General features: G+C 35.6%; 2 protein-coding genes across 5 annotated transcripts in view; one reads left to right on the forward strand and one right to left on the reverse strand.

The window, feature by feature from the left end:
• Positions 1 to 11,553, reverse strand: part of LOC136024737 (pancreatic triacylglycerol lipase-like) — an 82,467-nt gene extending 70,914 nt beyond the window's left edge. The window contains exon 1 of the mRNA XM_065700170.1: positions 11,452 to 11,553. Within this exon, the coding sequence (XP_065556242.1) occupies positions 11,452 to 11,503 (52 nt within the window). The 5' untranslated portion in view covers positions 11,504 to 11,553. The remainder of the gene's footprint in view (positions 1 to 11,451) is intronic.
• Positions 11,554 to 16,492: 4,939 nt separating this feature from the next.
• LOC136024739 (uncharacterized) overlaps positions 16,493 to 21,942 on the forward strand; it is a 68,366-nt gene continuing 62,916 nt past the window's right edge. For all 4 annotated transcript variants that reach the window (XR_010616896.1, XR_010616897.1, XM_065700174.1 and 1 more), the window contains exon 1: positions 16,493 to 16,585. The gene's annotated coding sequence lies outside the window, so the exon portion shown is untranslated. The remainder of the gene's footprint in view (positions 16,586 to 21,942) is intronic.

Here is a 21,942-nt window from a genome sequence, read left to right on the forward strand (position 1 = left end):
CTTTAGTCAGAGCTGCTTGGAATCATATCAGTATTAAGAATCATTTTGAGTAGCAGTTGATTGTAAATATGGATGGAGAAATCACTAGCAAAGCTTAACCGGTACCAAAAAAATATTCAAAAGCCTTAGAATTATTTTTTTGGACTTATCCAGGGGTGGATTTAGGGGCAGTTTTAGGGGCACATACCAAACCGCAGAAAGTTAAAGATTACAGTAATTACAGGGCCGAAAGGGCGAAAACACCATTTGGGTAGTCCCAATACTCGTCGATGTATAAATTACAATTAGGTGATTTTATTTATTATTTATTTATTTATTTTATTTATTATTATTTATTATTTTATCTTTTTATTTATTATTTGCAATTAAGTGGTTTATTTATTCAGGTAAGAGTAGAACTCGTGATAAATAAAGAAGATTCTTAGTCTCGCTTATGTTGAGAAGGGGACAATAATGGAATTTCAGTTGCACATTTAATGTAAGCTTAAAGTATCAGTCATAGTGGTATATGCCCTCGTAGGACTAGCTAATGGAGACAGTAATTACTCACATTAATGTGACAAGATTTTGTGCTGGACAAGATTCCTGGAAGAAGTATAGTCCAGCCCAACACTAATATCAGGCCACACGGGAAGGATTTCCCCTTTGGAAATAGGAACAAAGATTGGGGTTTATAGAAAACCAAGACACAACCATCTCACAGTACTGAAACAGCCCTAGCCTTCTATATTGAGTCTAAAATTGATATATTGTTGAAGTCAAATCAAGAAAAATAAAATCATTGAACAATCAAATAATAAGAAAATCCCAAAATATTTAAATTTTGAAGGAAGGGCACGGTTCGTCCCCTCCTCCCCTCTTGTGTGCGTTCCAAGCAAGGATTTTTTAGAAACCTATCCAAAAAGGTTTTTCAAGAGCAGCAAACACTTGTTGATTGAGAAAGACATCATAAGTATGATATAGAAAGGTTTAGAGAATAACCTTAAGGCAAGCTAAGTTAGTGTTTCGTGTAATTTTGGTTTTGATTTTATACAGTTACAGAGGTTTTCACGTAGACAAAACAGGATTTTATTGTTCATTTTAGTTACTACCATTGTTATCGGTCTCGCATTTCTTTTGTGTATAGGGTATCACATTTTTGTGTTTTTTTTTTCTACGAATCTTATTTTGCAAATCCACTAAACTCAGTTTTATTTCTGGACAAAATGGCTTCCACTCCCCTAAAATTAAAGGTGTTTTTATTTATTTATTTTTTTACCTAAAAGCCACCTATTGAGCCTAACTGATCAAAATCCATATGTGCCAAGAATTCGAAGCACCGACAACTTGAACGCAAACACATAATAGATGGCGTGCATGCATAGGATTCATAGCTAAAGAGGGTTCACTGTTATTTTTTTTCAAACCCATAGAGCAGGGTCAGGACCATCAGAAAATTTCACGAAGAAGAAGATAAATCTTCTCAAACTGATTAAACTTGTTTTAATCCTACTCTGCTAAAAATCTGGGACTAATAGTTAGTTCCAAAGAATTCTTTCATCAAATTGGTTATCCGAAAACAATTTGTGCATTATAACAAAACATAGATAGATAGATAGATAGATTATTTCAAAAACCCGTGGGCCATATACACACAAAAATATAAATAAATAACAAACAACCAAGGAAATTAACAACAGTACGAACACGCACAAAAAAAAGAAATCAACGCAAAAAGTACCTAATCTAACTACAAAAGAAATTGATCCTATAAAACTTTTTCTTCTTATTAAAGATTTATCTATATATGCTCCCGCTCAAAATATTGTGGTCGGGTTACTATTTTGTAGAATACCCAGAAGCATCTAATTAATTCCATGCAAATAAATTTCCCGTAAATCCAAGAGCACCGGGCATTTCCGGAGAAAATGATCCAAGTCTTCATCATCAACTTTGCAAAGGGGACAAACATACCGCCTATCAGGACCAACTATCATTTTATTTTTGTCGAACGTTTTTTGCCTGTTCTGAATTGGAAGACAATTTGCCCTAAGCTGAATCCAACGACGTAGAATCATAGCCGGTAAATTAAATTTAAAGTAAACTTCCTCCCCAAAACTAGGTTTTGCCTGATTATAATGTTGTAGGGTTGTAGAATTAAAAACCAGCCCCTGCCAATGCTGAATTTCTTGACTCTCTAATATAAACCGTACCTGGCTTTCTAAATTTGTTGGTACATCATGAGAGCAAAGACCATTATTCCATAAATAAGGCATTCCTACTTTTTCTAGTAATGATTTAATTTGGGATGGCCACGAGGTTTTTAAACCAAATTTCAACATGTCTTCATATGCCACTCTTACTAGTCTATCTTCATTACTCTTAGTTAACTTCAACCAGAATCTAAGCATTAAAATATACCTACATAGCTTTAAAGAAAACAGGCCCATATCACCTTTCAGAATCTGTGAATGAGTTGTCTGATGTAGACCAAACACTCTTTTATAATACTGGAGCTGAAGGGACTCCAGTTGCTGCACCGTTTCTCCACCCCATATCTCTGCTCCATATTCTATCACGGGTAAAATTTTTGTGTTAAATATTCTTTTATGCATTTTTAGGTTTTTGATCCCCATTATCGTCGGGTTTCTAAATATAGCTGACATGGCCACCCTACCTCTCTTAATTATTTCATCAACATGACTCCTTGGGCTTTTATTTTCCGATAAGATAAAGCCTAAATATTTTATTCTTTTACTTATAAATAGTTCCTTATTATTAAATTTAAATGTATATTTTTCATCGTCCCCAACCTTCTTTTTTTTAAAAATAACAACTTTGCTCTTTTCAGTATTCAGCCTTAACTTTTTTATATGCAAATATTCTTCTATGAGATTCAAAAGAGTCTGTAGATCTTGCGGTTTATTAGCCACCAAAGCAATATCGTCTGCAAATAATAAGAGAGATAGTTTTTGAGTCCCTAGGCTAACTTTCGGAGCCCATCTATTCTCTAGAAAATTAACAACATCATTAATAAAAATATTAAACAACTTAGGTGAAAGGGTGCTGCCCTGTTTTACTCCCCGCTTAATATCAAAAAGCTTCGAAAACCTATTACCAACTTGAATGATTCCACTCACACAAGTATACATGCTCACTATCAATCTAACAAATGAATGGGGAAGGCCAATATTTAGCATGGCATCCTTCAATAACTCTCTGTCGATACTATCAAAAGCCTTATGGAGATCCAGAAATCCCACATAAAGACAAGTTTTACCCTTTCCATATTTATCTATTAATGCCTTTAAAATAAACACACTATCTGTCGTCCCATACCCTGTCCTGAAACCTCCTTGTCCTCATGTATTAAATTATTCTTATTTAACCAATTGGAAAGCCTGGTATCTAATATTTTCTCCAAAACCTTACTTAAAGCAGGGACAAGTGCTATTAAACGATAATTTTCATGAGCCTTCGGGTTTCCTCTCTTAAAAAGTGGTATAAACAATGATGTCTTCCAAGCGCTTGGCCATTGCCCTGATCTTAACACCTTATTACAAAGAAGAACAATTATCGGCATCAAAATGGAAAGAAAATTCTTAAATAACAATATCGGTATACCATCAACACCCGCAGCAGTACCACCTTTTAAATTCTTAAATATTGACTTAATCTCTTGGCCATTTACATCACCCACTAAATCGTAATCATGTTCTCTCATGGGATAAATAACCATCTCTGGGGTATACGCTACCTCCTGAAGATCTGCACAAACACCTTCTAAATTATTTAGGTAAGCAGGCCATGAATCAGCTTCCGGAACAGCCTGGGTATTAACATTTTTCCTTCCACTATCATTCTTTATATAGCCCCAAAACTTTTTAAAATATTTATTTCTAAAATCATCAGCTATATCCAGTTTCTTCTTATTCTTGTACTCTTTTTTTTCTTTTTATTAAACTTTTATATTCTCTTCTTTTATCTTTATATTTAGCCAATTTTAGACTTTGATCTTCCGCGCTATCAAATTCATTCAAACGATTTAATAAATATTTTGCTTCTTCTTTCATTAACTTGCAATCCAAGTCAAAATATCCCTCATTCTTTTTTAATTTTTTAGTCAGGCCACATGATTCTGCAAAACTGCCCATTATTTCATTTAACAGCATAATATACACTATGTGCATCTTTTTCATTGTCTTCTAACGCTTTCAACTTATATTTTGTTGTACATATTGTGATTATTTTGTACTCGCTGTTGAAAAAAAAGGCACTGCTCAGGGTTCCATAGTTTTCTATGTGGTATCAGTAAATTTACAACAGAAAATTTAGTTTTATATTTTACACAAATAAAAAAAAAACTTTTTTCTACTGAAAGTAAGGAGCAACATTAAACAAAACAAAAAACCGCATAGAAACTGAAAACTTAAAGCGAACCGAAATTATTACGTATATGAGGGGGGACACCCCCTCGTCAATACCTCGCTCTTTATGCTGAAGTTCTAATTTTGTCCCAATTCTTTAAGAATGACTCCTGAATCATAAAGGCAGTTTAATTAGAATAAATAGTTTTTTTGAAAGAGCTAAAACAAATTAGCGTAAAGAGTGAGGTATTGACGAGGGGGTGACCCCCCTCATATACATAATAATTTCTGTTCGTTTTAGGTCTTAATGTTACTCCTTGCTTTCAGTTGAAAAAGCTTGTTTTTTGTAATTTCCGATTGTTTTTAAAGAATGCTGGGAATTCAGGCTCCTCCTCCATGGAAATTTTCTTTCCCCCATGAAGAGTTCCTCCGTGAAAAAATACTCTTACGTAACCCACCGACCCCTCCACCACCACCTGAAAAATCATACCTGGAAGGTCTGTATATTTTCCAATAAACATTACTACTTGTAAACAATTGGCAATGTTCATAACTTGAAGCCCTTCCACCGCGTACTGGGGGGGTAAACCATCCCCAAAGAAATAATTATTAGATTTTTCGACTATGCTGATCAAAATGGCTACCTAAAAGTTTTGATCGGGTGACTTTGGTGAAGAAAATGAGCGTGGACAGGGAGCTAGCTGCCCTCCAATATTTTTCTTCACTTAAAAAGGGCACTAGAACTTTTGATTTCTGATCAAAAGAGTCCTCTCAGACCCTCTACAATCACTGGTTCGATATGATTACTCCTGGGAAAAAAACAGCAACAAACAAATAAACACTCATCCGTAATCTTTCTTCTGGCAAATAATGCAAAATTTCACATATTTGTACATAGCAGCTTGAAACCTCTATAATAAGGTTCTCTGGTATACTGAATCTGATGGAGTGATTTTTATTAAGATCATTTGATTTTATGGGGTGTTTCCCACCTTTTTCAAAATTTGAGCAGATTTTCTTAGGCTTGTAACATTGATGGGTATAATTAAATTTGATGAATTTTACATGCTTTGAATAGGGCTCAAAATTTGATCCTTTTGATGTATCTATTGTTATCAAGATTCTTTCTTAGAGTTTCGGTTACTATTGAGCCGCATCTCTCCTTACTTACAGTTTATTATCACGAACTGTTTGATAGACTCGGTTTCTTCAACATTTACCCCCATTTCTTTGGTTAACCTTTTTTTTGTGTGAATTTCATTTCTTGTTTGTAATTAATATTGTTTTTTGTGTTTCTCTACAGTTGGTTGTTTTTGTGTGTGTAGGTTTATTTAATTTTTTGTGTTTATTTCATGCAAAAAAAGTTTTTCTAAATTCATTATTTTTCGTTTTTTGTATGTTTTGTATTTTTGTGTGTAATTCATTGTTTTTATTCCACATTTTAATGCTTTTACAGTGTTTTTGTGGGTAAGAAATAAATTATTATTATTATTATTATTCAAAGTTATTTGTTTCTAACGTATAAAAAGTCAACTGACTCAATAAAATTTAAGTTTGAACAATCTATGGCGAATAATTTTTGTGAGTAATCTTGGAACCAGAGCCGTTTAGGGGGGGGGGGGGCAACCGGGTTAAGCTACCCCGGGCGCAGTGGATGGGTTTTGTCCAATTAGATCAAAAAGTTTCACTTTAATTCGGCTTTTTTGCTTATATTTGAGTCAGGAGGGGAGCACTGTAAAAATCTTTCGTTTGGGTGCCATCAATCCTAGTAACGATTGTGCTTAGAGTATTACTGTAGTGAACAATCTTGGAACAATACATTTTAGTTGTCAATATATCGTCAATTACAGGTGGATTACGGGAAGGGGGGAGACAACACCCCTAATTATGATAATTTGTGTTCATTCTGCATTTGACTTAGTTTTTAATGGTTGTTTTTATTCGTTTTGGGTATCTTTCTCCATTCAGTACAATTTCTCTTCAAAACAAAATAGTATAAATCTTCAGGTACTGAATCTTTTTCTTTATTTAAAAAAAAAATAGAAGAATAAGAAGATAAGTTTTTGAACAAAAGTTGGGATACTAGAGGCCAGGTAATAACAATGGTCAATCATGGCTCTGAAATATGAGAATTTGAAATATTAGTCCCGTTTTATTGTTTAATCAAAGTGCTAAGATCTTACCTAAGATTTTATTCATTTCTGATCAAACTTTTATTTATTTTTTCTTCATCAAAGCGCAAGGATCTTACAGCTCACTGATCTTAGGAAAAAAAAAAACAAATGTACGACTACTACTACTAATAACTCACCGCAGCACCAAGCCGCCTGAGCAGAGTGAAAAAAATGTTAAAAAAAGGCCTAAGAAGAAAGATTAAAGCCCTCAGATTTTCGTTAATATTACGCTCTGTATTAAGATGTAAGATTTTAGCACAACACCGTATATAACACAGCATAAAACCGCATATAACACCGTATACCGTATACACCGTAAACAAGCTGCATATCAAAATGTGATTCATTCCCACTATCTACAGCTAAAAGGAAAAAAGGGTTCATATGGTTAGACCGCGTATCACAGACAACGTAGGATAGATTGCAGACAATCTAGCTTTGAGTTTGATCTGGGACCAAATGAAGAAAAAAAAAATTCTCAAATGATGCAAGAAAAAGGTCGAACAAAATATAAAAGAAGTGGGGCGGTGAAAAGAGGATAAAAAAGGAGGAACTTATTCAGCTCTGTTGACATCAGACGGATGGGTAATGCGATGGGTCTTCATATGAAGAAATTTATACGCTTTATATACAAAATGGTATTTACTCTATAGTTACTTATTCTCCATTTTTATTTGCCCCTCCACTCAAAATTCCAAAATCACCTTATGCGTAGAGGCCTGCCTTTGGTTTTTACAAGGAGTCTGCGGAGGTTCTGCAAGACGAAAGAGCTCTAAAGCAACTCTTGAACTCGGTGGTGACAATTGAAGAGAGACATCTAGCCCCCAAGATTGTTTTACTCCTCCCTAGATTTAGAAAAGATGTTTTCTTGGTATTTCATATTGAGAAAGGCTTCTTTTATAGCAAAATAAAAAAAAATTGCCCACCTCTCCTAGATTTTGAAAAATATATTTTTTAACCTTCTATATTTCTGTGAATTGACGTCACTGCTTGAATTACAGTGGAAAAGTAGGAGAGATATATAATTTACAAGTGGATGATGCAGGGGTTCTTGAGACAGGGTAATGCACCTCTTACTGACCAGCTACCATCCCACGTGCACCATCTTATTACATTTTTCATCTAAAATATTAGTAAAATAATCATCAGTTGTCAACAGTTTTTTTTGTTTAGGGGTGGTTCAATGAGAGCATTTGATTTGGAGTAGAATCAGGCGCTAATATTTCTTGTATAGAAATTATATGTTTCAGAATGTCCAATGCTTGCACCTTGCAATAGTACGTATGTCTTGAATTTTATTAAACAAAAAAATCAAGTTTTTTTTAACTGAAAGTAAGGAGTGACATTAAAACTTAAAACGACCAGAAATTAATCCGTATATGAAAGGGGCTGTTCTTTCCTTAACACCCCACTCTTTACGCTAAAGTGTGACTCTTTCTATCAACTCTACTTTTTAAAACAGTAAAAAATTTTAGCGTAAAGAGCAAGGTGTTGAGGAGGGAACAGCCCCTTTCATATACGGAGTAATTTCTGTTTGTTTTAAGATTTAATGTTGCTCCTTACTTTCAGTTAAAAAACTTGTTTTTCTTGTTTAATTTCTAAAAGTTTTTGTATTAATAAATGTTTTGATTTTTGCTATTCCATATTTGGAAATTTGCATATTAATTTTTTTTTTGGCTAAATGGCTTTCTCATAGTTTTGACAGGAAAATTTTGAGAAAAAAAGGAGCAGGGGAGGAGGCCTAGCTATCCTCCAATTTTTTGGTTACTTAAAAAGGCAACTAGAACTTTTAATTTTTTACGAACGTTTTTATTAGTAAAAATATATTTAACTTATGAATTAACTTACGTAACAAACTTCTATATTCGTATGTTTTTACTGCGTATATGAGGGGGTTCACCCCCTTGCCAATACCTCACTCTTTACACTACAGGAGGAGGTGTACCCCTCACATGTGCAATAATTTCTGTTCGTTTTAAGTTTTAATGCTGCTCCTTACTTTAAGTTAATAAAAACTTTTTCATATTTATTGCTTCATTTTTTTAAAATACCAGAAAATCCAGCGCCCCCATCATGGAAATTCTCTTCCCCCACGACAAATTCCTCCATGGAAAATCCCCCCACATAACCCCCTCCCCTCAACCCCCCAACAAAAAAAATCCCCCTGAAAACGTCGGTACACTTCTCAATAGCCATTACTATATGTAAACGCTGGTCAAAGTTTGTAACTTGCAGCCCCTCCCACGGGGTTTGTGGGGGAGTAAGTCGTCCTCAAAGACATAGTTATTAGGTTTTTTGACTATTCTGGATAAAAATGGTATCTCAGAATTTTGATCCGGTGACTTTTGGGAAAAAATAAGCGTAGGAGGGGTCCTAGGTGCCCTCCGATTTTTTGGTCACTTAAAAGGGCACTAGTGCTTTTAATTTCCATTAGAATGAGAAAACAAAAAACAAAAAAACAGAAAAACAAAAAAACAAATAAACACACATCCGTGATCTGTCTTGTGGAAAAAAAAACACAAAATTCCACATTTTTGTAGATAGGAGCTTGAAACTTCTACTGTAGGGTTCTCTGATACGCTGAATCTGATGGTGTGATTTTCGTTAAGATTGTATCACGTTTAAGGGGTGCTTTCCCCCTATTTTCTAAAATATGGCAAATTTTCTTAGGCTCGTAACTTTTGATGGGTAAGACTAAACTTGAAGAAACTTATATGTTGAAAATCAGCATTAAAATGCAATTCTTTTAGAATAACTATTGGTATTGAAATTCCGTTTTTTACAGTTTCGGTTACAATTGAGCCGGTCGCTCCCTACTACAGTTCGTTACCGCGAACTGTTTGATTAGTAAGTCAAAATATCTTTACTAAAAGTCTCAAAACCCTGTTTTTTAGTGTCGATGACTGGTGTATTACTTTTAAATAATTTATTTTAAGGGCACATCAAGAGTGATAAGGTTAAGAAACAGTGGCATTAAGCCCGAAATTTAAGGGAGAGGTAATGTATTTTTACTATCTAGGGGAGGGGGTGCAAGTTCGTCATTTTTTACAGTTTTCCTTGAAAATATCAGAAAAAGTATGATTGAAAATCAGGGGGTGGGGACAAAGGGCCACCTACCCCTCAAAATGACGCAACTGTTGAGAAATATTACTCCACAATTTTTTAGCATAGTTGCTTTATATATTCATTATGTTATTTAAACGTTCCTAACAAAACTTTGGGTGTATAAAACGACCATAAAATAAATTTTAAGTCTTTTTCACAGTCATTGTTCTTTCAACACTTCAATTTATTTAACAAGTTATGAAATAACCTTCCTGAAAATTTTATATCTTGAATTGTTTTTTGGCAGCTCATTGCTATAACAAATGAAGTTTTTGTCCTGATTAATTTCCAGTCACCTTAGCAACAACACAAGAAATACGATATTATATACATGAAGGTTTTACGGTTGGAAAGTGGTTTAAAAAAATCACAATAAAAAAAATTAATAAACCAAACGAAGCATAAGAAGGATACTAAAAATTAAAGGGGAAGTCGTAAAACGGGCTAAATTTTTTGGGGGTTGAGGCGTGGGGATACACAAGGACACTCCTACTCAGAAGGTGCCTGCCGAACAGTCTTGTTAGGAAAGGAACAAAAGTCTGTGTAACGCTAAAATTCTGGTCTACCGTTCCTTCCCTTATAGAACTGTAAAATGGTGGCCTGGAAAGGCGCTTTTCACCCCCCCTCACCCCTTAGAAATTCCTCTGATACTCATACTTCCTATCAGTGGTGCAATTTCGTCCAAATCCGGGTGGGGGAGCAAAATTGGAGCCAATTTTCCCAAATCAAGTGAAAATGACAGTGAAAACCGAAAATGAGCCATATAGTACCATAACGGTAAAGATAGGCCTATGTTAAAGAAAACTGACCCGTTTCTGTGGATGCTTTATTATGTGTTATGCAGGTATATTCTAGTTTTGATAAGATTTTTGAAAAGCCTAAATTTCAGCTGCAGGGGGCAAATTGGGGTCTGTGAGGCAGTTGTCCCCTGCCCTATAGCAAATTAAGGGTTGAATTAAGGCTTCCTACGGTTGAATCTAGAGGAAGCAAATATGGTACTCTCCCAGTTGTGTTTTTTAATGCTACAAGCTTGTGCCCGCCTTTTTCCACAACACCAAAGTCTCAAGATATTAATTTTTTTATTCATCAGTTCTCTATGTTTTCCTTATTAACCTTCCTTTTTTTATACTGACCTGAATTTGATCTACATTTTATACCCTTCACCAAAAACAACTTCCTCCCTGTGTTGTTCACGTAATAAAACCAAGCGTTAAAACTAGGAAATACTAAAAAGTAAAAAATTTGTACCTCCAAAACTGACTTAAACTTTACGTACGAGTCTCTAGTCAAAGTGATAAAAGAACTGGAAAACCTAATTAGTGTAAACCCAAAACAGACTGTCTCTGTATGAGGCAAAGCTAGTATAACTTTACTTCATAGTGGGGTAACCAAGATTTTTTTGGTTGACTTATGAACAACTATGTCCACTGGACTCAATGTCCAGTGGTTGTATTGCTGTTGTAAACAACAATGTCCAATGTCCACTGGATTGTTCATACTGTCTGGGCGAAGCCAACTGAGAAAGATCTCTGGAATCGAAGGCGACAAAAGTAGTATTATACGCAACCCCTCTCTAGAACTTTCGGTTACTATGAGCTGTGGTTCGCTCTTTACAAGGTTGCAGCTATTGCTACAACCTTGAAAGAGGCTTCTGTGCTATTTTAGGTTGAAGACATCTGTGTAAGACGAAGAATATGAAACTATGGCATCCGGAATTTGAGAGATATGTTTCGCATAATTATCATTTTTATTTCTACTTTTATTACCTTTCAAAGCATCATTTAAACACAACAATATAAATACATGAGGAAAGGAAAAAAACTTACCAAAAGAAAAGATAATGCAGGAAAGTAATAAAATTAACTTTAAAATATTCATAGCTTTGACTTCTTGTAAAATTGTCTATATAATAACTAATTCAAGATAATCCGGGATTTTTTTTTTAGTTTCTTCAGATAAGATAATAAATCAAATCAAATTTTTTACGTAGAATCGATGATACGTAATTAGAGCATAAAATTCCTAGATTATAATTCTTTCCTTTTTTATATTTGTTTTTTGTTGTATTTTTCATGTTAACCATTTCCTTATCTCCCTTGCTCATGAAGTAGAGCCCAGAGAGAGGAGTGGCCTCTGCAGGACGCTCTTACCAAATATATATTTTTTAGAGGATCAACAAATCCTCAAATGAGCACTACTCTTGCACCCTAGATATGCCCACGCTGAGCTCCCCCTCAACAATTAGAGTGAAACCTGGTGTCAATTAGTTTTCTTCCGTATTTTATATTTTACATTTTTTATCAGACGTCATAGGCGTCATTTGAGGAAGTTACTCCAACTAATAATTTGGAAAATGTTATAAATTGTTAAGTAAGCCTAAAAATGATAATTGGAGAGAAGCCAAATAGAGAAGAACGATCTAGCAACAAGACATCTTTCTTGTAGTTCAAATCCGTGATGGTGAAATCCAATATTATGTGAATTTCAACTCAACTTTGCATGGATTTCTTCAAAATCCAGTCCATTACTGAGTGGAAAGGCTCTGGGGAGAGGATAAAACCTAGTCTTACGCTGAATTCAATATTGAACCAAGATGAGAGCTCCACATTAACTTAAATGTAGAATACTGAGTTTGTAGTATGGCTGGTTTGGGTGAAACATGTGAATCCCGTACCTGCTCTGAATCCAGCTAAATTGGGTTAGGCTGTCGAATCTCTTGCAGATCTGAAGCGGTTTATCAGAACAGGAGCAACGGTCTTTACAGCTATGCTAATAAGGTATATAGTTTTCACATTCAGTTCTTTCATCTTCTTGAATACAGGGATGATGACAGAGTCATGATAACAGAGTCTCACTAATCCTTGGGAAACGGTACTAGCGTCTAAATCGCAACGAAAAGATCCTGAAGTCTTGGACCTAGGCTTCGGACTGCACTGAAGATTTTCATTGAGATCCAGTCAATTTCTTGGGCTTTGTGATTCTTGAGTTTCTTGATGACTACCAGGATCTCTTGCAAAACTGATGGTCCAAAATCGGCATCATCATAGGGGCCCTGAAACTAGTTACATCTTCTCTAGCAGGCCGATTAGGAGAGCTGCTGCTATTGTTGATATTGGAAGGTTGAGATAGGAGGGTTGTTGTGGTTGTCGTAGGATTATGCAAATTCTGAAAGTGAGGCATTTGCCTTTATCAATAAAATCGTGACGTGTTAGAGGGTTACTAGTATCGAAGTTTTATGATTCTAATTTTTACCAATGAGAATAAATAAGAAGTTGGTAGAGTTTTCTCAATTCTGAGTACTGTATGGCCTTCTCTGGCTAATTGTACTGGCTAATTGTACTGGCTAATCATGATAAAATCGCAAAGAAAGGAAGAAAACGAGGACAATAAACAGCCAGAGAAAAAGTTGAAAAATTATGCAGATATTTCGGTCAAGACCTCCACTTGACCGTCCTCAGTGCAGAATAAAACTGATAAAAATATAAAAAACCCAAACCTTAAAACAAAACACAAAACTAAAATATGATGACCCTTTCTTAGTAACGGTGAAAGGGTAGCCACTGCCTCCTTCCCTAACTGTAAAAGTCTAAAACCTACTGTGTCATTGCCGATTTACTGAAAATCGAATTATATCAAAATGATTTTCTTTTGTGCTTATTACAGCATTGAAAATAAACACAAAAATTACAGTAAAATTAAATTTCGAACTGATTAGCTTTCAGGAATTAATATTATTGTATATCCAATATTCAATTTAATTTTATTAGTTCTTTCCAAGACTGTTCAAGATAAATATAGTTTTCACTACAAACAAGAATTTGGCTAATGTCCCTTTCCCTAACTATAAAAGCCATATAAAGATCTTCCAACGTAGCCCCCCTCCAGAAAAATCCATTCCCCTACCGAAAAATGTCTGTATTCTTTCCAATTACAAAAACTATATGTAAACAATAGGCAAAGTTAGTAGCTTGCAGCCCTTCCCCTGGAGACAGTGGGGGAAGGGGGGTGGGTAAAGTCATCCTCAAAGACATAGCTCTTAGATTTTCCGAGTATGATGAACAAAATGGCTATCTTAAAATTTTGATTGGGCGACTTTGGGGAAAAAAGGGGCATGCTTAAAAGTCAAAGAATCTTAATGAAAATCATAGCATCAGATTCAGCGTATCAGAGAGCCCTATAATAGAGGTTTCAAGCTTCTATCTGCAAAAATGTGGAATTTTGTATTTTTTGCCAGAAGAAAGACTGTTTATTTTTTTTTCCCAGGGGTGATGGTATTGAACCAGTGGTCCTAGAATATCGGAAGAGGGCTCATTCGAATGGAAATTAGAAGTTCTAGTGCTCTTTTTAAGTGTCCAAAAATATTGGAGGGCAACTGAGCCCCCTCCCACGCCCATTTTTCCCCAAAATTATCCAATCAAAATTTTAAGATGGCCAATTTGTTCAGTATAGTTGAAAGATCAAAATAATTAGGTCTTTAGGTATAAAATGCCCCCCCCCCACAGTCCGTGGGGAGAGGCCTGTAAGCTATGAAAGTCGCCCATTGTTCACGTATAGTATTTGTTATTGGGAAGTATACAGACATTTTTTAGGGGGGAGGGGTGTGTTTGGGGTGGATTTCTATGGAGAGAATCTTCCTTGGGGAGGGATATTTCTAGGGGTTGAATATTCCAGGGGATATGTTACACTGGGGGATTAGATAGAATTACTATACGTAATATTATCTCTATTTGTCTTGCATTCTTTTTGCAAATTTTTCATGTGGAGATGTTCCGGGGGAATTATCCAAGGGCTTTTTTCCGCGTGCTTTGTTTTCTGGGAAGTAATTTTCACGAAAGGGGGAACTTCTGGAGTAGTCGAGAAACCGATTTAAGATTAAAGTCTTATTCAAATGAGAAATTGCTAAGGAGAATTTTTCAATCTAAATCGTCCGCAAGCAATTTTACTGGGAGGGGGATTCTCAGCGAAGATGGAATGGTCTGGATGGTATTTGACGGGGGGAAGGGGGGCTGTACTTTACGTTGGATGAAATATCCACGGCGGATTTTTCCTTGAGGGGGAGGGGTATATTTTATAAGGAGTGAGCCCGATTTACCGGCATTATTTGAAAAACGAACAGAAATTATTCCATATATGAAGGGTTGCCCCCCTCCTCAGTATCTTACTCCTTACTCTAAAGTTTCACTGTTTACTAAAACTGAAACCCTTTAATTATAATAGGAAGCTTTTTTAAAAGTGCTAATAGCTTTAGTGTAAATAGCAAGGTATTGAGGAGAAAGCAACCCTTCATATACCGAATAAATCTGCCAAAATTAATATGCAAATTTTGTTTTAATTTTTTCTGTACGGTGAGCCAAATTTGAACCTGCATGAGTTGAAAAACGTTCAGAAATTAAATATAAAAAACATTTTTTTAAATGAAAGTAAGGAGCAACATTAAAACTTAAAACGAACAGAAATTATTCCGTATATGAAAAAGGATATCCCTTTCTCAACGCCTCGCTCTTTACGCTAAGCCAAATTTGGTTTTTGATGTTTTGAACCTCAAAAATAATAGTCCTATAATAATCCAAATTTAAAACGAGCGAGAGGCTGTCCCTTCATTATGTAGGATAATTTTAGTCCCTTTTGAGCGTTAACTTCACTCTTTTTTTTCCATTGAAGAAACAGTTTTTGGATTAAATTCCTATTTGAAAAATCGTTATGGAAAGACGTTCAGAAACTAAATATATAAAAAAACATTTTTTTTATGAAAGTAAGGAGAAGCATTTAAACTTAAAACGAACAAAAATTATTCCGTATATGGAAGGGGATGTCCCCTCCGCAACGGCTCGCTCTTTACACTAAACTTTTCATTGTTTTAAAAATTAGAGTTGGGACAAACATCGAATCAAACTTTTTGTCAAAACTTTAGCATAAACTTTAGCGTAACGTTGTGTCAAACTTTAGCGTAAAAAGTGAGGCATTGAGGAAGGAACAGCCCCTTTCATATACGGAATAATTTCTGTTCGTTTTAAGTATTAATGTCTCCCTTACTTTCAATTAGAAATTTTTTTTTAATTTATCCCTTATAGAGTCAGCAGTTATATCATAAGTGCAAAAAATGCTATGTGCAACATTTAGGCGTCCCAACAATTAAAACTGTTGAATTTTAAACAAGATTTTAGGGATATAGGCCTGAAGCCCCTAATTCATCCCAGAAGTAACACACATAACCATGCTTTTTATATGTTTGCTTTTCTGGGGAGAGGGTAGGTGACAGAATAATTTGAAATCAATTTAAATGAGATTTCTTGAAGTCAAGATATTTTGTACCTTATACAGTGCTTCCACTGTTCCTGAGTTTAAAAAATTGGGTTTTCCGAAATTTCCCTTAAATTAATTTTCCCAAATACGCGAACAATAGCAAAAACTAAGGATCGTTATTTTTGTCTTCGTTACTTTTTGGTGAGATTCGGAAAACCGATTTTTGTTTTAGGGAACTTCGAGAAAACCCTAAAGAATTGGAGTATAATGTAGATATAGATACGAAATCAGTGTTTAGGGTGTGCACCAACAAAATTTGGGCTCCCTCGCTGGTAATTTTCATCCATCACTGTAATTAGGGAAAATTTCGAATTTTCTGCGAAAATCACCTCCGTGGATAATGGAAGCGGTGATGGTATTATGCAAAACAAAGGCTTACACCTGTGCCTGATGTAACTACAAGCTGGTACAACCTCAAAATTAAGACCTCATGCCGTTAGACACGTTTCTTGCACACCTTCTTTTTCACCAGAATTAACCCGCTTGCATAATGTCCTATTTCAAGGTCTTACTGTGACCGCGGTTTAACAAAATTAAAAAATACCCGACATTGGCATTGGAACATAATACCCAAGGTACTGAGTTAGTAGGTTACTGCTGTCAAAGTCAAGTCGTTTTTGGATTGAAAATAATAAGGATTTTTTTGCAAATAAAGAAGTAAGTGGTTTTGTCCTTTTAGTTAATTAAATAAAAAAACAAGTTGCATCAACTGAAAGTAAGGAGCAACATTAAGAACTAAATTGAACAGAAATTGTTACGTATATGAAGGGCTTCGCCCCCTCGCCAATACCTCGCCCTTTACACTAAAGTTCGATTTTTATTCCAATTCTCTAAGAATAACACCTGAATCACAAAGACCGTTTAATTAGAATAAATAGCTCTTTTGAAAGTACTAAAAATACTATAGCGTAAAAAGCGAGGTTTTAACGAGGGGGCGAACCCCCTAATATACGTAATAATTTCTATTCGTTTAAGTTTTAATGTTGCTCCTTACTTTCAGTTGAAGAAACTTGTTTAATTATTTAATTTCTGATTGTTTTTTAAATAATGCTGGGGAAACGGGCGACCCCTTCATGGAAAATTCTTTCCCCCCATGAAAATTCCTTCCTATGAGAAAACTGACCTGTTTTCCTGGATGCTTGAATTATGCAGGTCTATTTTATTTTTGACAGGATTTTTGGAAGGAGCCAAATTTTAGCTGGGGCGGTGGGGGGCAAACTAAGGTCTGGGGGGCGGTAAATGTTTACTTTCGTTCTAAGTGCTCTAAATTGCAATACAGACCTCGCCCCGCTGCCCACGGGGCTCATGGACTAATACGCTTCGTTCTATAGGTAATGTTACCTGTAAGCAAGCCCACTGTGAATATTTAGTTTGCCCCATGGAGAAGGAGGGTCAACCAGAAATGGACGCGCTTCTCTAATAATCACAAAGAAACATATGCAATCATCAGAATCTTGCTGTATGCAGTAATACGCACTTTAGAGCACTTGGAACGTAAATAAACAGCTAACAAGGGGGAAATTGCCCCCCTTGCCTCATAGCAAATCACGGCCCTGGCTAGGACATAAGGTATATTCTAAATTTGTGGTACCACAAAAGACACACCTTAGTAAAATAAAAATGGTTCCTTTAGATTCTTTTCAACTGTAAGAATCATGTCTCTGACAATTACCCCCCCCCCCCAAGGATTCTAGATATTACCCTATTCATAAATGTGGATAGCAGTGTAAGGAATGATAATCTGATTAATAGAATCGTGCATATTATAAAGTAATAATTTCATTGTTTCAGTGATTTCTTTTAGTCTGTATATATCTCGGGGCTATAAATGGGACCATCAGGGAATGGGGTTGCATTGTCAGAAAGGTGAATATGGCATTTGAAAAGAGCGTAAACTAAGGAATTCAATGGTAGGCTACTACTTTTCTTTTAAGATGTTTCCTTCTATCGAAAACTTAGAATGGAAAACTATGGAATACTTAGAACTCTACGCCTAACTTAGAATGTTGCCCAAAGATAAAATCTGATTTTTTTTGTTTTGGAAAGTGCTTGAGCAAGGTGATAAAAATAAAAAGGTAAATAAAACTGGCAAACCAGGAATAGTGTACTGTATCCCCTTTTCTGAACTAAACACTATAATAATAATAATAACAAAATTCCTACTTTGTTACATTCAGAGAAGTTGATGGGGCTGCTTCCTATCTCGGAAGTTAGAGGAGTTACGTGAATGGAACCTTCACAAGTTAATCTAGGGCCTAAATTCTACTTATGGAGGCTGCTTTCAAGAAACTGTCTTGAAAAGAAAAGAAACACTTTTCTTATTCCTATGACTATTATTTTGCCATTCACGGTGCCTTTAACTAAGTTCCAGCCCTCAATACCTCTCTCTTCAAGCTAAAGTTTCTTAAGACCTTTTAAAAATGGTTCTGATTCTAATTACACGGCCCTAGTGTTTCAAGAATCGTTCTTAAAGGATTGAGAGAAAAGTTTGAACTTTAGCATAAAGAGTGGGATTTAGAGGAGGGGGCAGTCCCCTCATATACGGAACAATTTCTGTTCGTTTTAAGTTTTAATGTTGCTTCTTACTTTCAGTAAAAAAAAAATGTTTTTTTGTTTAATTTCTGTTCGATTTACAAAAAAAAACAAGAAATCCGCCCCCTTCGTGGAAAATCTCCCCAACGAAAAATTCCTCCATAGAAAGTTCCTCCCCCGTAAAATTCTTCTGCTGGGAAATTACCCAGGACAATTCTATCATCGTTGCAAATTCCCCCCCCCCAGAAAATTTCTTGCCTACGATTCAGCCTGAAAAATTCGCCTTAGCATACTTTAATTTAAAGAAAGACTTGTTTTTATTTAATTGTAGATAGTTTTAGGGTCATAGGGGAATGGAAAACAATTTCTTGGAATCCCCTCTTACCTGATGGAAAGTTTCTTCTGCAGAAAATTTCTCCAAGTGAGATTTTCTCCTGGTGATGATCACCCCGTGGAGACTTTCTCCCATAGGAAACACCCCCACCACGTAAAACTCCTCCAGAGAATTCTAACTCCGCGGCAAATTCTCCGCGACAATTCACTTAAAGCATCTCCACATGCAAAATGGGGTCACCAACGAGAAGTTAAGACAAATAAAACGAATTTTGTGTACAAATTCTGGCAATTCCCCGTTCAAAATTTCTTATGGAAAGTTCGACTCCGGAAACTTCTATCCAAATTGGGAAATTCTCCCCATAGGAAATCCATCACCAAAAAAAATCCCCCCTCCTGAAAAATGTCGGTATACTTCCCTATAAGAAATATTACATTTAAACAATGGGTAAATTTCACAGCTTGCGGCCTTTTCTCCGGTGGTTCTGGGGGTTCGTGTTATCTCCAAAGACATAGTTGTACCTTTCAACTATATTGAACAAAAGGGGTAGCTCAAAATTGTGATCAGAGGACTTGGGAAGAAGGGCGTGGGAGGGGAGTTAGATGCCCTCCAATTTTCTTCGTCACTTAAAAAGGGAACTAGAACTTCTAATTCATGTTCAAACGAGACCTCTCGCGATATTCTAGGACAATTTCTTCGTTAAGATCACTTCTGAGGAGGAAAACGAAGAAACAAATATACACGCATTCGTAATCTTTCTTCAGGAAAAAAAAAAATACAAATTCTACATTCTTACAGATAAGAGCTTTTAACCTCTATAGTAAGATTATCTGATACGCTGAATCTGGTGCTGTGATTTCCTTTAAGATATTTTAAGTTTTATGGAGTATTTCTCCCTTTTTTTGATAATCCGTCAAACTTTCTCAGGCTTGCAGCCTTTAACTGGTAAAACTGAAGTAAATTATGTATTTGAAATCAGCATAGTAAGTGGACTGTTTTGATATCAAAAATCCGTGTCTTAGACTTTCGGTTATTATTGAGCCGGTTGCTCCTTACTTACAATTCACTGTCACGAACTGTTTGATATTATTGCTATTGGTGCAAACTGCTGTCTTAGTTATAAAAAGTCTACACTACCAGTAATTTTCCTCTCTCCATTCAGATCTAGTGTAAATTGGTTAGTTAACTGGAATAACTGGATGATAGAAAAATTTGTGTAGTTTTGTAAACAATAAAAGTGATGATGCTGATGATTTTGTTGCTGGTGGATCGCAGTTTGTCAGATACTAGGTTTTAGAGAAAAAGCAAATTTATAGTATGTACATACTAGGTAAAGCCCGAAAATAAAGCTGAGACCTTGTGTAGATACTAGGTGAGGTCTATGAGGCCTTGGATAAATATTCCGAGTTCACCATTGGATTCCTCCTGGTTTGAAGAGGTGGGTTCCACTCCTAACTCAAATTCGATTTTCTGTGTAGATACTAGGTTTTGTCGGAGGACAGCCATATTGGTGGAATTGGTGCAAACTGCTCTGTTATTATAAAAATTCTATACTACAATTCTACCAAGAAAAATGATAAAAACCTAAGAATACTTTTTGAAATGCGAAAACAGGAACAATTTTCATATGTAGTTATTTGTATCTACATATTCGATATAAAATTATATTTCTTTTTAGTGTGCACGTTTTACAATATTGTTTTACAATAGTGTTTTTTTTTTTTTTTTTAACTTTTTGACCTTCTGAGAAATCAGAAAACCTACTTTTGTAAACAACTTTTCATTTAACAGCAAACAATTAGAAACGTGTGCTAATTTCGTTGGGAAGTTATAAAATATGTAATTTCAAATATTTTGGTAATATCCATATCGAGGCTGAACAGCCACCGAGTTCTTGTCTGCAAGCGGCCGGTCGTGGTGCGAATGCATTTTATAAGAGTTTGACACACAGCTGAAGTGTGCTTTAAGGGGGTTAAGTTAGTCTAATACTAAATTAAACACGAGTTTGAATTCAGAAAAAAATTATTGAATATCAATTAATAGCTGAAATTTGTAAAATTATTAATAGGAGGGATGGGCTTGTTCATTGCACAATTTCTCACATCTCAAACATGTGGCAATCCTCATTTCTTACGAGCCCCCCCCCCTTTCCACCACTTAGGTGTATTTTGGAACATTTCGTGTGCCGCACAGTTCTAACACGCTTGGCATAGTTCCCTCGCGCTTGGGACAGTTCCACCACGCTTGTCACACTGTCGCCACGCACCACCTGATGTACGCGATTTCTGAAAGTCAATGACCCCTTGATTACTTGTTCAGTCTTAATTTTGAGCTAAAATTACTTTTATTACTACAATAGCCGGAAAGGCAGCTTTGTATAAAGAGGATCCTACAAATGAAATTAATGTTCGAAGAGTATTACCGCTATGCTGCAGATGCTCTTCTTTTACTGACATCCAAAAATCCGAAAGTTCCATGCCATAGAATTTTGTCTATAATGTATTATTGTAAGACAACCAAATAAGAGTCTTTTAACAGAAGTAAATTCAGATTGAGCCCTGGCTCTAAATAGATCTTAAATCCATTTAGGGGTTACCCTCTTTCGACCTTCTGGAGAACCTGCTCGGAGTGCCAAGTGAGCTGCATAGTTCTATTACGCTTGGTACACTTTTGCCACTCTCATCACGTGCCTTCTCCGTGTTCGGCGTAAAATCTTAATTTTCATAAAAAAAATTCATAAATGTTTTGTAAAAGAAAAAATACGCTGAAAAATACAGTGATTCAAAAGGTATATAAGAACACGCCACTTATAGACCTGAACTTTCTGAACTCCATGTGCCTTTGAAGGCAAAAATGATGCGGATATGCAAAAGGGAAAGCAGTAGTTTCAAAGTCCTCTCCCCGAATGTCAACGTTTAAACAATTTTACGGTGCTGTTTGCTCACTTTCCCGGTTTTGTGGAGTCCGGGTTACCTTTCCCCTCCTGAAGTAAATCCCTGTGTATGCGCCTAGTAATGTTTAATGTCTCCTATTTTTTGTTTTTAAAATTGAAAAGGAACCGAAGACCAGTTCAGCGTTGCCAACGCGGTACATGTGTACCGTTTTTGGTACAATTTGGAGGTCCTGGTACAATGCTTGATTTTTTTTT

The sequence above is a fragment of the Artemia franciscana genome, chromosome 3 (assembly GCF_032884065.1).
Source record: "Artemia franciscana chromosome 3, ASM3288406v1, whole genome shotgun sequence".
In the NCBI taxonomy this organism is placed as follows: Eukaryota; Metazoa; Arthropoda; class Branchiopoda; order Anostraca; family Artemiidae; genus Artemia; species Artemia franciscana.